At 44.0% G+C, this 15,591-nt stretch overlaps 1 protein-coding gene across 3 annotated transcripts in view; it reads right to left on the bottom strand.

The window, feature by feature from the left end:
• Positions 1 to 15,591, bottom strand: part of FMNL1 (formin like 1) — a 1,060,054-nt gene that overhangs the window by 558,143 nt on the left and 486,320 nt on the right. For all 3 annotated transcript variants that reach the window (XM_085647374.1, XM_085647364.1, XM_085647383.1), the window contains exons 5-8: positions 9,467 to 9,550; positions 9,056 to 9,196; positions 3,325 to 3,433; positions 324 to 400 (exon numbers count right to left, since the gene is read on the bottom strand). In XM_085647374.1, coding sequence (XP_085503500.1) covers positions 324 to 400; positions 3,325 to 3,433; positions 9,056 to 9,196; positions 9,467 to 9,550 — 411 coding nt within the window. The remainder of the gene's footprint in view (positions 1 to 323; positions 401 to 3,324; positions 3,434 to 9,055; positions 9,197 to 9,466; positions 9,551 to 15,591) is intronic.

The following is a 15,591-nucleotide window of genomic DNA, read 5'->3' on the forward strand; positions in this document are numbered from 1 at the left end:
GGAAAGACAGTGTCAAACCCTGTTTGTTACTTGTAAGTACACCTGGACCGGAAGAAAAGGCCTGACTATCACAGCTTCTACACTGGACTGAATAGCGAGTGTTTGCCCGCTAGTAGACTGGATGAGCGTTAGACTGGTCTTTAACAGCATCATTACCTCAGTGCCAGCCTATTAGCATAACACAGACCATCAGAGTGTGGATACAGGAAGTCCAGGAGAAGGATGGCAATGTACAGGCCACATGACAAGGACTGCGGGTAAGTGCAGCTTATGGCTTGATGATGATGCCGCGTGGAAAGGCACCAGAAGCCACCATACCATACCTGGAACTCTTGTTGTTGAGGCTCAGTGTGATCTCGTTCACACAGGAGGCGTGCTTCATCACCAGGCTGAATCCAGACTGTGGTAAACAAACGACAGAAAACAACAGTAACCACAAAACGATCGAAACAGTGAGAAACAATGCGACAAAGATCCTCATTCTTTGAGGTCTGTTTTTTAGGCAGTATTTACTCCTCATTGAGCTGCGTGAGTTTCCCCCATTACGAGCTGCAAAGCTCGGATTATTGTGGGGTTCCCATAGACAAATCATGATAGGTGCTACCTTTGCGCAGAGAAAATGTGTTGTCGGTTGTTTTTCCGATTCGGGAGCAAACTTGCATTTGCAACCAAATTAGAATTACCACAGTTGTAATGAGGGTGTTACTGGTTTTATAAAAATTACAAAGAACTTCGACCATAGAAACTATATGTAACAAATGTGCAGCTATTAAAGCATAAGCCAACATTTGTATAACAGTGCAAGCGCGTCTCGGCTAAAAGGAGTGAATTTAGAAAGGTCATCTGTGGACAGTACCTACAATTTTGTGGATTCCTCAGCAGGACTGTAAGTGGGATGGAAAAACCTGGGGGTCTCTTAAAGGGGTGGGGTCAATGTAATTAAGTGTGTGGCTTAAACATGTAAGCTAAAAATCTGTGCTTAGCATCGTGTGCTGCCGACTGGTATTTTGCTGCCTCTTTCTGTTACTGCAGCCAGGTATATGATGTAACAACTGATCTTACACCTAAAACAAGCCAGATCTATTGGTTTTGTCAATGGTTGCATAAGGTAAATAAATAACAACAATGACTTTGCTGTATATAATATTGAAAATGCTTCAATTCTGAAATGATGAGACTGTGGAACAACGAGTCAGTTTCAAGTTACATCAAAGGCTGGTAAACGGTGGTACAGCTGCTGAGTTAATTTTTTTTACATTGAGGAGGAGAGCAAAACGGAGAGCCCGACAGGGACCCTTCTCAGAACATGATTTTTAGAACTGCCGGAGCTGAGCACCGGCAGGACCTGGCCCAATTAAAGCCCTGACCCCTCTTTATAAAACCCTCAAAGTTACTCCCATAGAGGCCATGGAACAGACACCCCTGCGTATGAATCCCATTCACACACCTAAACATCTGTAGACTGATAGCCCTCTGTATAAAACCCTCACAGTGACACCCACTGAGGTCAGAGGACAAACACCTTTCTGCATAGGTATCACTTCACTTGCATAAAGATCTGTATTCGGACAGTCCTCTGCATAAAACCCAGACAGTGTTAAGATTTTACTTTACTCAGAGGGTAAGGGTAAAAATGGAAAGCCCGATAGGGACCCATCTCATCACCTGTTCTTAGAACCAACAGAACCCAGCCCACTTAAAGCCTTGCCTCCAAGTGCACATAGATGTAAAAAGCAGACATTCCCTGCGGTGTTCTGCCTCAAGGGCCGGTTATGCTTTTTCACATAGGGAATCACCACCATTGTCGTCCATGTCTAACCTCGATTCCACCTTTTTTGGAGTAGCGAGGCACTTTACATGTACCATATAGCAATCTTATCTCTGCATATGAAAACTTTCTAAAACAAGCATTGGTATAGCCAATAGGTCTCGCCTTTGGGACCTTTTAAGTATTTAGTTATGCAGCACAATATCCTTGGTGCAACAACATCAACTGTTGCATGGCTTAACACTTATAAATGTCCCAAAGGCGAGACATATTGGCTTTGCCAATGCTTGTTTACTCTGCTGGCGGTTCGGTGCTTGCAATGCATTATGTGTAAGCTGGATTTACCAGTGCTTGTTTTCAAAGTCCCTAATTGAGTTCAACGGAGACTGAAGACTGCGATGCCACGGACGCTAACAGAGGCCTTCAATGGGGGTTACATCGTCACGTAGAGCCCGTGGGATTATGGGAAATGTAAGCACATTTTGTGGCGCTAGAGAGGAGCCGAGCTCGGGACCATGGGAAATGTAAGTGCATTTCATTTTCAGAAGAGCACAGACCTTTTACTGGATTCACGTTTCGTGTAAAATAATTTGTAGGAAGATTAAACATTCATATTCTACTTTGGGAAGATCAACAAAACTATATAGTAAGATCTTGATCTGATTAAGTAACCTGTATGTGTACTATATTATCAGATCTCCATTACATACATAAGGCCTTTCAAAAGCTATACTAGAATACCTTCATCAGTGCTACACGCAGATTGCATTTCTGATATCATAAAACTCTGCGTCCCTGGTTGGGCTCGAACCACTAACCTTTCAATTAACTGACTAACAGCGACATCCACCACACGCAATGCACCTAATTTAAGTAGACCTGTTTAGTCTGTAAATAGCATCTAAGGCCTTACACGGAGCCTGCATGTTTGTTTTACATGTTACAGTTAGAGCGGCCGAATTCTAAGTCCTTGGGTGCAACCAAAGAACCAGCTCTTATGTTACAAAACCGATTCAAAATCAATGTCCAATAATTATCGATAACGGTCTTTCGCTGCTGCAACAGTTCTATGCTTACACAAATGCATTATGGATCCTAATTAAAACTGGAACTGGCTTAGCTAGTTACTCATCGACCTGGGAAATTTGGCAAGTAGAAAGTTCAGCCCACGCAGTGGGTGTTTTTGACCGATGTATGGGGGGAGCAGGGCTTTTTAAGTGTGCCGGGTCCTGCCGGTGCTCATCACCGGCAGTTCTAAAAAAGCAAGTGCCGAGACGGGTCTTTGAGAGAACCCCCCCCAGAGTTTTTTCATCCCACTTAAACTTCTTGGGGGAGGAAGTATCAGCAAAGCTCGAGAACAGCAAGGGAAGTACTAAAAGTAAGGAAAGCAGGTACAACAACAAAATACCCAAACAGCAAAGAAAGAAAAGAGGCTGAAATTCGAGAGAACATAAAAAATGTGGGATCACAGAGAATATAAAAGAAGGTGGGAAGCAGGACAGAAGGAAACGAGAAACACAGAGTTATTCCATTCTGTATTTGCACACGTGACCCACCTGATAGTTCATGATGGCGCGAAGGCACATGATGCACAAGTGGACGTCGTCCTTTTGGCTGACAATGCGTGAATTTCGCAGGGCCTTCCTGCTCGGCAAAGTGTTGAACCTATTACCAAAAAGCAAGAAATGGAAGCAGTGAAACAGTGGCACATACTCAGAAAACCACTGAGCACAACTGACCATGCAGATTCCTAGCTACAGCAGGGTTTCAGATTACTAGAAAAGTTACACTTCAATTGACCATGTGTAACTATTCATTAGAACGATACAAAATATATTGGTTTTAGTGCACATTTTAGAGTCCACCCAGTAATAAAAGGAAGCCAAATTGCTGCCAAGCATTCTATACATCTCAGACATGCATCACACATATCCATTGCAAGCAAGAGTCGCAGAATCATATCAGTTTTTTAGGTCGAACCGAGAGCAGCGCATGCGCGGCTTACTCGACTTTTAGTAAAGGGGTAAAAAAAACTGCTACCAGATGCTGCCATGGCCGTCCTAGAGCTTGAGTGCATGTTCGCGGGCGTGCGCTTTGCGTGCCTCTCTCCGCGCTTCAATTCCCTCCCCCACCACAGATCTCGTCACTCTGCTGGCCTCATTAAGTGCATCGCCATTGCGAGCACTTTCATTTTCGCACACAACTCCCGGGCTTCTCTTGCGTTTCTTCCCCCACTGTTCTTCCTTTAATTCCGGCTTCAGCGTCAGCTCTTGTTTTCTCTTTCCTACCATTCCCCGTACTTCTCTTCACCTACTGCTTCTCCCTCTCACCTAATGTTTTTCCTGTGTGTGTGGCTGTGAAGGTTCTCTTCCCTCTGTAGCTAAGTTTACGTGCACCGAAGACATTCAGTGAAATTACTATGCAAATGCACACGCAGAATGAGCGCGTTAATCTTAATTCCGCTCCAGCCCCTTTACGCATCTCCCAATATATGCCGCCTGTTTCTCCTTTTTTCACGGTTCTGCTTCCTTCCTCTCTACACTCTGCTCCCTCTCTTTTACACATTTCACACTGTTCTGCTGTCCCGATCTCGTTACTTGTTTTTCTTTTTGTCTGTGGTGAATATTCATCCTGGCGCAGACGGGCCGCATGTATTTTCTCTAAGGGCCCTTGTTGAAAAACCTACGTGTGTAACTATGGTGCCCTGCTGGTGGCACGTGGCAGTGCCCCAGAGATGGCTCGTACTAGAAAACAACAGAGTTTTTCCTGAATGACTGATGACTAGACAGCGCAGAGTCTTTCGCATTATGTGTGTGTCTTTTTATAGCTGGCCACGTGGAACTACGTCATTCAAAGCTGCAGATGGGACGAACCCACAGAGGGTTTTACAGCCTAGGTTTACATGCGTGACATACATCTTTATCAAGATTGCAGAAACCGTAAATGAAAGCCTTTACGTTAGTTCTAGATGTATGAAACAGAGGCGTTGTATGTGTAAATTACATACACATAATATCCAAATTGGTGTGCAGTAGTGAGCATACACAAAGCAGCGTCAGAGAAGTGCTCAATGACATGCATAACACATGGCATCCGCTTTAGGAATTTAGTCAGTTATTCACTCTCAGATAAATATCAGGTGAACATTCATGGAGGGTTAAATTCGAAATGGTATTTTTATAATTTTTCAAAAATCTCGGATTATTTATCTCTGGAATTCTTTATGTAATTCAATGTTTTTTTTATATAATGGGAAACTCTTCTGCATTCTACTTCCCGTACTTTAAACCATTCCCCTTCTTTTTACGTTTTACCCTTTCCTTGCCCCAACTTAACCTTAACCATTAGTCTCATGTTTTACTTTATCCTTTTGTAATTAGTTGTAGCCTGTTGCATAGTTAGGTCTCATCTACCTGACCGCTTTTAGCTGTCTGGTGGCTAAGACCTCTTGTGGACCATACTAAACAAGCATTGGCATAGCGAACAGCTCTCGCCTTTGGGACCTTATAAGAGTTTAGTTATCCAGCAAAATATCCTTGGTGCAACAACAAAGTGTTGCATGGCTAAACACTTATAAGGTCCCAAAGGCGAGACCTATTGGCTATGCCAAAGCTGGTCTCTTTCAGTACAGTGCAGTAGCATGCAGAGCCTCGGGTATAGTTTCCCTCCTAGATATCAGATGTCACTATGCTGTACAGAGCTCAGCAGGGTAGTATTAAGAAATGACCAGATTCCAAGCTACAGCCATCTTTGAATCAGTCAAGTGTATTGATGCAGCATCTTTCTCAGTGTCTGCACACGCCGTGAAACACCAACAACATTTGGGCATTTGAATATCTCAAGATGGCCGCCACTCAACACCTCATCCAAATGTTTTGTTCAAATCCATATCAAGAGTGATGTTCTCATTGAATGGGCTCTGCAGAGTCAGGCTTGTAAAAGGCTGCCATAGGAGCAATAAGTAATGATGAGATCTTGCATCTATTTTAGGGTCAGCCTTTGCAGAAGCATATTATCTCCACTTTAGAAAGCATGTTCAGTAGACACAAATATGCAAAGATCTGATTTGTGAAGCCACGATTTGTGACCCAAAGAAACTGTGCATCACCTCATGGTGATGGCAGTTAATAGAAAATGATTTTCACTGTGCAAAGCCAAAGATGAAATCAATTCTACATCTCCTATTTAGAAAGAGGCAGCTCCCATGATAGCCAATTTCGTTAATTTCCCCCACAAATGCATAATTCTACTAACAGGAGGCCTATTCCTTCAGAGCACGTTTCGATCTCTGATCCTTAGCTTCTTGACTTTTTAACTTACCATTGTTCGGGGTCTTTCTGGTCTTCTAGACCAGGAGGACAGGCCCCGTGTCAGAATTATACATGCAAAACTTCACCTCCAGTAAGAACAGCAGCTAACCAAAGCCAGGAAGGATGTGGGTTGCATAAGGGGAGGGTGTGCACACAGGATGCTTACCATGAGCAGCAGTGATGTGTTCCAACAAGCAAAAGCAAGGTAAACGGAGATGGGCGTTAATGCGGAGAAGAGCATCGGTAGAGAATTCAATATCAGCTGTACATAGACTTTTGACATTCATAGTTTCTCTTATTACCCTGTGTAATGCCACAGAATAGGTCTCAACAAATCTGCTTTCTACTACTTATGTACAAACTTTTGCTATAAAAACTCTGTTTATGGCTAAAAAGATAAATGCCTGGTGTCCAGGTGTTTGTGCACCTGCTCAGCTATGCACTATAATACATGTATTGTCCATTTGATTTTCACTCAGCACTTTGATGCAAGAGGACCTTTCTGTGCAGAGGCCAAACACATTTCGTATTGAGGGTGACCGAAGGGGACATAGGAGGAGACATTGCTGTAGAGCATTAGGGGAGGAAAAGGAGGATGATCTAGAGAGTGGAACCCACAATACCAACGGGGGAGCACAACAGTGAGAGGATGACATTTGCTCCAGCACCAAAGACATGGTAGGAAAGTATCTAAAGGACAGCCCCAGTAGTGCTACCCCCTTCCTCCCCACCTGCATGGAAGCATTGCCTCTGTGAGTGCCGCACACAGGCGTATTAGCCTTGGCCGTCACAGTGGCCACCTGAGAGTGGAATATGAGGAGACGGTGGCAAAATGGAAACTAGGAATTGTGACTGTTATATGTTAAATGTGTAGTCATGAGAGGACTAGATTCCAAGATCCAACTAAACATGGGTTGGAGATAATAAAGTTTGTAGTTCACAAGTTAGATAAGTCTCGATTGGAGTAATACTGATCACCGATATGATGGTCTGGTTGTTGCTGAGGAACGTAACTCACAGGGCTTTGTCCTGGGAAGAGACTGGAACACAAGCCTTAAGTCGATGGCAACTGGAGGACATCGGAGTGTCAAGGGGTAGAGGACAAAGAAGCACCAAGATTGGTCACGCTGACTGTCCCTAGCAGAAGTAGAGAATGTTTGTGGAAGAGGGACATGGGCACACTTGGGACATCTGTGATTCTCCTTCCCAAGTGCTGGTCTTTACTTTTTGCATAGGTTTTGAGCTCTGCCTGCACCCACCCAGTAAATAATATTTACAATTTCCAAGGCCTCAGAAAAACTGGCCATCTTCATAGGAGCTACAATGGGAGATATAAAATCAAAGTGAACGCTAGTGCGAGCATATACATTGTGGGAGGAATGCTATGTCCAGGAACTGTGATGAAAATCAGGGGTAACGTCCTCTGTTGTAGAGAGACTTGGAAGATTCAAACAAAGGCGACTTCCCATGATTCAATCTGAGATGTTGAACATATGGTTCAATTCACTTTTCAAAATGAGGGCTTAGAGACCAACAAGGACTGGTTGACTGCCAACTGGCTGTAGCGTAATTAACAGAAGAAAAAAAGTATTTTACTAGGTCACCTACTATTTGTGTACCTTCTTAGCAAATCTGTCTCCTGCTAAAACTCAGGAGTGTGTGAAATGTGGGATGATTATCCCAGCCTTATTAATGTAGATGGAAAATCCCTCAAATGTAGGTTTTGTCAAAGAAAGGTCAACAAAAACAACTTTATTTGCATGATAAATTGAAGAATTTTTTTAAAAGATGATAATATTCACAACACTGAAACAGCAAACATTTTACCACAGCAGAACTTTGTTAGCAGAATTATAATGTTGCATGCTACTAAAAATCACATCAGGAACCGAGACATCCTCATGGATACACTTTGATTATTTAAGCCACAGTAACTTGAGAAGGTGGCTTATTTCTTTCTGGAATACAATCAAAAGTATGACGTTGTTGAAAGAAATATTTCCAACACCTTCCCACATATCATTATTTTGTTCCACAAGGTCTTAGTGCTTGTGTCTCTGTTATGTATCAACAAGGTCTAGCTCCCCTTGCATCCACAGGGCTGTCTTCGCAAACCACTGTATGCATCTCATCAGCGTTCAAGAGGGGAGAGAGAGAAAGAGAGAGAGAAAGAGAAAGATAGAAAGAGAGAGTGAGAAAGAGAGAGAGAAAGAGAGAGAGAGAAAGAGAGAGAGAAAGAGAGAGAGAGAGAAAGAGAGAGAGAGAAAGAGATAGAGATAGAGAAAGAGAAAGAGAGAATAGTTACATCTAACTACTATAAGCACATATCCCTCATATAGTATGAAGACTGCTTTACCTCCATGCAAACCTTTGTTAACTTAAGATACATTTTATAACCAGATCTGCCTTTGCATTCCTGCTTCTTCTTAAGCACAGTCTCTCATAAGTGCTGGTAGTCATGTTCACCTTGTGCACTGATTACACAAACTCCTTATTTACAGAGCTACCTTCCTTCCAAAGCTAGACCATTCCTGCAAGAAATCTAGAACACAACACATTTAACTCCTATGATTCTATGAGGTACCCAATAGGCACTAGACTCTTTACCCTCTATTGGCTTCCAGTAGAAGCATGGGTGAGATATAAAGTCTTAAACCATTTTCATAAACAAGACCCTCTATAAGTTAGTAACAAAGCCCATCTCTATGTCCCCACCAGACTCTAAGACTGACCTGCCAAAACATGTGCTATTATACCACCTTTATGTAGACAAGGTAGAGTATTAGTATATGAGTAGCTTGTCCATAGAACTCCTCCCTCAACTCTCTCTAACTTGTAATAAACAACATTTATGTCCATCCTTCAGACTGCAGTCTTGAGGATGAGACCAACTAGTGTACTCTTTCTCCTGGGTCTGGAATAAGAACAAGCACCAAGATGCAGCTCACTTACACTCAGTCACACACTCACACATTACCTGACGGTGAGGTGCTTTACTCTGGACGAGCCCTGTGAGGGGGACAAGGAGCTCCCCTTGGTGAGGTCTTCCAGAGACCTGTCAAGGGGCTTGGACTTCTCAACAACCACCGTCCCATTGTCCGTGGCATCCATGTTGTACCTGTAGCAAGAGGCGAAAGCACAAGGTTCATCTCAGAGGAAGAACATTTATAAAGAGTGAAGGAGTGAGTGTATGGCAGGTGGCAGAGCACTAAAGAGAAGGATGGAAGCATTTATCCAGAACTTTATAAAACAGAGGGAAAATAATGGAAAGCGAGGGCACCGATTCTACTGAAAGAACACTGAACAAGAAAGTCTAGAGAAACAAATAAAGAAAGAGCTGGGATAAGAATGGAATTGCTTCACAAGGCTGTCCAACATTATTACTTACGTGACCGAGCACTGGGCAAAGGACAAGTACTCCACCAGCACGTCCAGCCCTCTGTTCTCTGCATTCAGGAACTCCTGGACCCACCTAGACGAGAGAAAGCCCATCAGGCAAATCAACTGAACAACTGGTAGGAAACCAATAAAACTCCCCTAAAGGTGGCTTAACAAAGGCAATTTATGTCAGGGTGCATCAGGCTTGTTCATAGCAAGATAGAATTGGCCGAAGGATCATATTGGTACATAGGGACATTGCTAGACAGCGGCGATGCTCAAAGACTAGTACGGCTGAAGTAGCACAATCAAATGTTCAACTTCAGCCCTCCCCCTCCCTTTACAGGGTTACCAGCCATGCAGAGACCCTGGTCTACTAATAAATCCCTGTAATAAGATTTACGATTCCTGGAGAACCAATGTAATCAAAAAGGACAGACACAAGAACAGAAGGATTTTTTAAAGTAACTTTCTTTGTTATCTTTTGTTAACAACAGGTACAGCATGTATCATAACAACCAGGAGAGATCATAATACATATTACCATATTGCTGCAGCGCATAGGTACATTCCTCGTGTTGGAAATATCTTCATTCAAACCATTCAGTTGTATGGTTAAACTCGGGGAGTCCGGTATTTAGGTATGGGAGGTTTGAACTGTTGGTTTAAAAGGTTTTGGGTGCCCCATAATAACTTGAGTCCATGAACAATTACTTTAACAGAAATGTAGTCGATCACGTTGACATGGTGGTTTACATGCAGCATTCGTAATAGGGATAAGGTTGATGGATGCAAGTTTTTTTCAACTTATGTTTCTAATTGCTATGCAGATGGTGGTGTTTATAAATTTTTGTATTGTAGATGCCCCTGACGAAGGGATGATTCCCGAAATGCATTGGGCAATTTTAATAAAATCGTGATAAAAAATGTTAGCGAACCGGCTGGGACTCCTTCTTCTGGGGTTCATTGACCCTGTTCAGGTGGGTTTCGTCCGCCAATAGCAGGGCGCCGATAATATTCGGCGTATTGCCCAATTGGTGGAAAAGGTGCCTATCAGAGCTATCCCTGCTTGTCTGGTCTCTCTTGACGCTGAGAAGGCTTTTGATCGCATGGACTGGGGTTTCCTTCGGACAGTCATTCGGAAGATTGGCTTGGGACCGGGCTTTATTTCTAAATTGATGGGCCCTAAGCAAAACCTACCACTCGTATTCGTTTTAACGGTTCTACCACCGCCCCTATTTCTATTCATCGGGGAGCTCGCCAGGGGTGCCCACTTTCTCCCCTACTTTTTGCGCTGGCTGTCGAGCCCATGGCTATTGCTATTTGCGGCAATCAGGATATTCAAGGTGTCCGTATGGGGGGCTCGGAACATAAGGCCTCTCTCTTTGCCGATGATTTGATGTTCTCCTTATCCTCTCCGTCGTCTTCTCTTCCTGCGGTGGCTGAACTCTTAGGGTCCTTTGAGGGTGCTTCGGGTTTGAGGTTCTGTAATTCTCGAGTCTGACTCCATTTTGTTCTGTGCCACCATTTTGTGTTGCCCTCACGTAGGCCTGTGAAGGTAGCCTGGCGAATAAAGTGGCCTGGCCTTCTTAGTTCATGTATACATTAACTAGGTTTCTTTTTGACTCTGAAATGAACTGTAAGAAACTGACCTCTGCACCTGAAACTGACCCCGCAAAGCCAATTTCCCTGATCGATCTTTGTCTGAGATTGCCAATCAATGTTCAGGACATCGTTAACTTTTAGTTTCCTTGCACATGCCTTATCTTGTTCAGCATCTGTTACCGTTTCTTTTTTTATGTTTCTTCATTACATGGGTTATGCTTTCAATTATAGGTTTGTCCGGCTTGTGGAGATTGAATTTGGGACATTCCTAATAATTAACTTTTGGTTTGGGATACTGTAAATTGAGTTTTTGTTATGTGACACTTTGTTTTAAAATGTACCTTATTGGCTAGAATTTTGTGCAGTGGGTGTACATTTATAATGTGAATATTGGGTATAAAAGGAGACGTCTCGCCTTAGTAAAATGAGCAGTCTCCTGAGAATTTACACCGTGATGTATTTCTAGGATCACTGTTACTAGCTGCAGCTAATAAACTTGGTCTCTGATGCCATCCAGAAGTATTCCGTGTCTCTGTATACCAAGACAGGTGAACTCGAAGATCTTAGGCGTGTCCCTGGCGCCGCTGGCTTAAACCCCGGTTCTTCAACTGGCGCCCAATGTGGGGCGACTTCAGCGGTACTGGTCCAAGCCTGAAGATTGTGAGGAGCCCCGTGAGGAAATTCTGGAGGACGGCCGCCACTTCATCGACCCCTGCATGTCGACGTGGACCGAAGCTTTTTTCTGCGAGGCTTCCCCTTTCCGACGGCTGCGAAGGACTGCTGCCCTGACTGTCGCCCTGTCTTGGACCCTCTTGTGATGATTTGTAAGGCGAGACGTTAGACGGTCTTCTGGTGGCGTGACAGACATTTTGGTTAAGTATAAGTGGGTCGCTCCCACGACTTTGTTTTGTTTCTTGGTTTTGATTCGGCCATAGCAATAGTCGAAGCCGGGGGGTTCGTATATTTGCGAGTGTATCAATTTTGAAAACCCCTTGAAGTTTGAAGCAAGACTAGTGAGCTAAAAGATGCCTGGTTTTAGCACATTTAGGAAATGGTTTTGTTGTAGTTGTAATAGGGATTCCCGATTGGAGGACTCGTGTCCGATACCTTCGGTTGGAACTCCAACTTATGAGCTCTATTCGAAGCATGGTGTAGGTCCCATTACCTTTAATGAAGTATGGGTCCGTTATACAAGGAAAGATGGTGTTTTACGATGGCCCCAACATGGTAGTTTTGAATCAGATGTTTTAGATAACCTAGAAGTTGCGCTATTTAAGAAGAAAGCCCGGCCGGCGATGTTTGACTCTTTCTGCCTTTGGCGTAAGGAAGCCAAACAGCGAGAAATTAAGCAAGCTAAGAGAGATAGGAAGGAAAGGAATATATCGGTAATGCAAGCTGCTAGGCAGTTTAAGGAAGATGAAGAAGATCGTGCGATTGAAGTGTCAGATAGTCAACATTGCATGGCCATTGAGAAATGTTACCCGGCTTTGACACCTCCCCTTTCAAATGTGACTGTAACCCTGAAAAGGATCCTTTGATGTCACATTTACTGAGATTACGACCCCCTTATGTGCAGGGTGCTACTGCACCTCCGTTACCTCCAGTTGTTGCTCCCCTTGTTGTCGTTCAACCCCCTGTTGTTGTTCAGCCACCCGTTGCTTCACAGGTGGTTCTTCCTCCCCCGGCGCAGCCCCCTCCAGGGCCGCCAGCCTTGCCACCAGCCTTGCCTCAAACTCCTTTGCCTTACACTCCTTTATCTTCGACTTCTCTTATTTCTGTCCCTACGTCTCTGTCACCTCAAAACACTTTGTCTCCTGTCCTCATGTCAACTTCTTCTCCTTCTGCTCGGCAGCAAATGACTGAGACTGTCACTAGTCTTTTGTCTCCTTTCTTTGGGTCACTGAATATGACCCCTGTTTCTGAACGTAAGCAGAGACGTAGTCAGCTCCCTGGTCCCGAAGAGCGGGCAGTGTTAGATCTCCTTGCTCGTAGATGGGTTTCGAATACCTTCAAGTACAGTCCACAAGGGGTTATGGATATCTTCCTACAGTGGGAGGCACCAAAACAAAGGTATGTTTTTGATGTCATGTGTACCTTCCTTCGTCAGGAGTGGGAAGATAATGAGTTGGGTTCAATTCCACTGGAATTGCTTAATGTTCTGTCTGAATTTGCTAAAGGGACGATAGTGGGTTCCGATGTTGAGGAAGCGGTAGAGACACTACTCACTTTTAGGTCTAGACTTCCACCTCAGTCATTGTTCGAACCTGACCCTTCTATTAGGAGAAAAGTGAAGCAGTATCCTATGAGAGAGGTTCCCCCAGTATGGAGAGAGGCAGTTGTGGCTGATGCCGCTCATGGTATTGCGGCTGCACCGGCTCATTTTCAGCGAGTGTGGGTGCATGTCCCTTGGAAGAGTGCTGAGGTCCTGGCTCTTAAGCAGACTTTGCCTGACCCCCGTAAAAATCCTGCTGGTTATTATAAGGAGTTGTCTCAGACAGTTGATGCGTGTGTTATGAATTTAGCTGACATAGATATGTTGATGGGTAATGTAGTTCCTCAACCCTTGTGGGCGAAGATCCGTCATAAGGATCACGCGCCAGAGTTAGGAGATACGTGGGTTAATATTACTGCTGCAGATGGTCGGCAGGTAGGAGGTGCCAAACCTGAACCCTTAGTTGCAGAACTACCTGGTAGGATTATTAATTTAATGAAAACTATGATGCCTCCTCTGCAGGTGAATTGGGACAAGTTAGCAGCATGCAAACAAAAGAAAGACGAGAGTGTGTCTGATTTCTTCACTAGGTTTGAGGAAACATTCATTGATCATAGTGGTCAGGATATGAGTACAGAAGGTGGTCAGAGGTTGTTTGTAGATAAGTTTGTTTTTAATTTACTTCCTGAACTTTCTAATAAGTTAAAGGACTCTGAGAGTTCATGGGCTGTTTCTTCTTCGGCTCAGATATTGGCTACTGCACAATACTATGAGAATAGAGATAAAGATGAGAAGGACAAAGTAGAGAAGAAGACTAGAGAATTAAAAACGAAAGTTCTTCTGCAGCAGCCTTATCCGCCTCACCCTAATCAGCGTCAGTTTCAGCAACCTTCCCAGTTTCAGCAACCCCCACAGTTTCAGAAACTGTTACAGAAGCCTGAGTCTTTTGTTTCGCGACTCCCGCTAGGCCCTAATCAGTGTGCTTATTGTAAAGAAGAAGGTCACTTCAAGAATAGTTGCCCGATCTTGCTACAGCGTGCGAATGGTATGTCTGGTCTGAGAGGTCGTAGTGGTTTCCAACAAGTACCTAGGGGTAGGGGACGTGGTACGTTTCCCCAGAATGAACGTTCCTTTTCCCCTCAGAATTCTATGAATTATTTTGACCAACAGAATGTTCCGACCGTCCAGTCCGCTCAGTACTACACGATTATTATGTTGGAAGTGAGAGTGCTGGTTTTAATGATAGTTAGGACAGCCATGGACAAAGGGAGGGAGTAGTGTCAGTTCCAGTAGACCAGAGTGGACTTTATGTTGAAGTGATTACATCAGGTGTGGCAGAACCTTTTCTTTTGGATACTGGTGCAGCAAAGAGTTCTATCATGCACTCTAAACTCCCTGGCGCACCTTTGTCTGGCTTGACCAATGTTTCAGTAGGATTTTCTGGCGCCCCAGTTCGTAATCCGGTTTCTTGTCCTTTGCCCCTTTCTATTGGTCCCTGTAAATTGGAGGCTCCCCTTATTCTAACGACGGGCTGTGGCGAGAATCTGCTGGGTTTGGACTTGTTGAAAAGATTGCATGCGACATTACATTGTTCTCCTTCGGGAGTACATCTTACGGTGGGTACGAAAGTGATTTCCCCGATGTATCTGTCTAAGGATCGCCTTCCACTGGAACTGCGTTCTCTCCCTGATACACTTTGGGCTACAGGTCCCAATGATGTTGGTCTCTTGCAGATTCCACCCTACGTTGTTACCCTTAAGTTGAATGCTAAATTACCTCGCATTCCCCAGTACAAAATTTCCAGTGATGGCGAAAGAGCTCTTTTAGCGATTATACTACTTACATGATTTGACTGCTAAATTGCATGTTCTTCACCAACAGGTCCATGACACTTTGCCTTCAGTTTCTGTAGACGCAGGCCACACGATTCAACCTGGCGACTGGGTTCTAACCAAGAATTTACAGAGGTCAAAGAACTTGGAACCAAGATGGACCGGTCCATACCAAGTCTTGTTATCAACTCGGACTGCTATTAAGGTGTTCAGCAAGAAAAACTGGGTACATGGTACCCATTGTAAGAAGATACCTTTGCCCTTACCGTACGATAAGTGGGTCCGGGAAGGTGTTGTCGATTCCGAGAGTGAAAGGGTTCCGAGATTTGTACCTTTTAGCGATGCACATCTGGAATGTACTCAGTCAGAACGTGCGGATGATAAAGTCTTGCAAGAAGCTGTGCCACCGTGTTTGAGACTTGATACTACGCACCCAGAGACACTCTTTCAGGATCAAACTGTGCCTGGTAAAGAACGCTACAACTT

Source organism: Triturus cristatus, chromosome 1_1 (assembly GCF_964204655.1).
Source record: "Triturus cristatus chromosome 1_1, aTriCri1.1, whole genome shotgun sequence".
Lineage (NCBI taxonomy): Eukaryota > Metazoa > Chordata > Amphibia > Caudata > Salamandridae > Triturus > Triturus cristatus.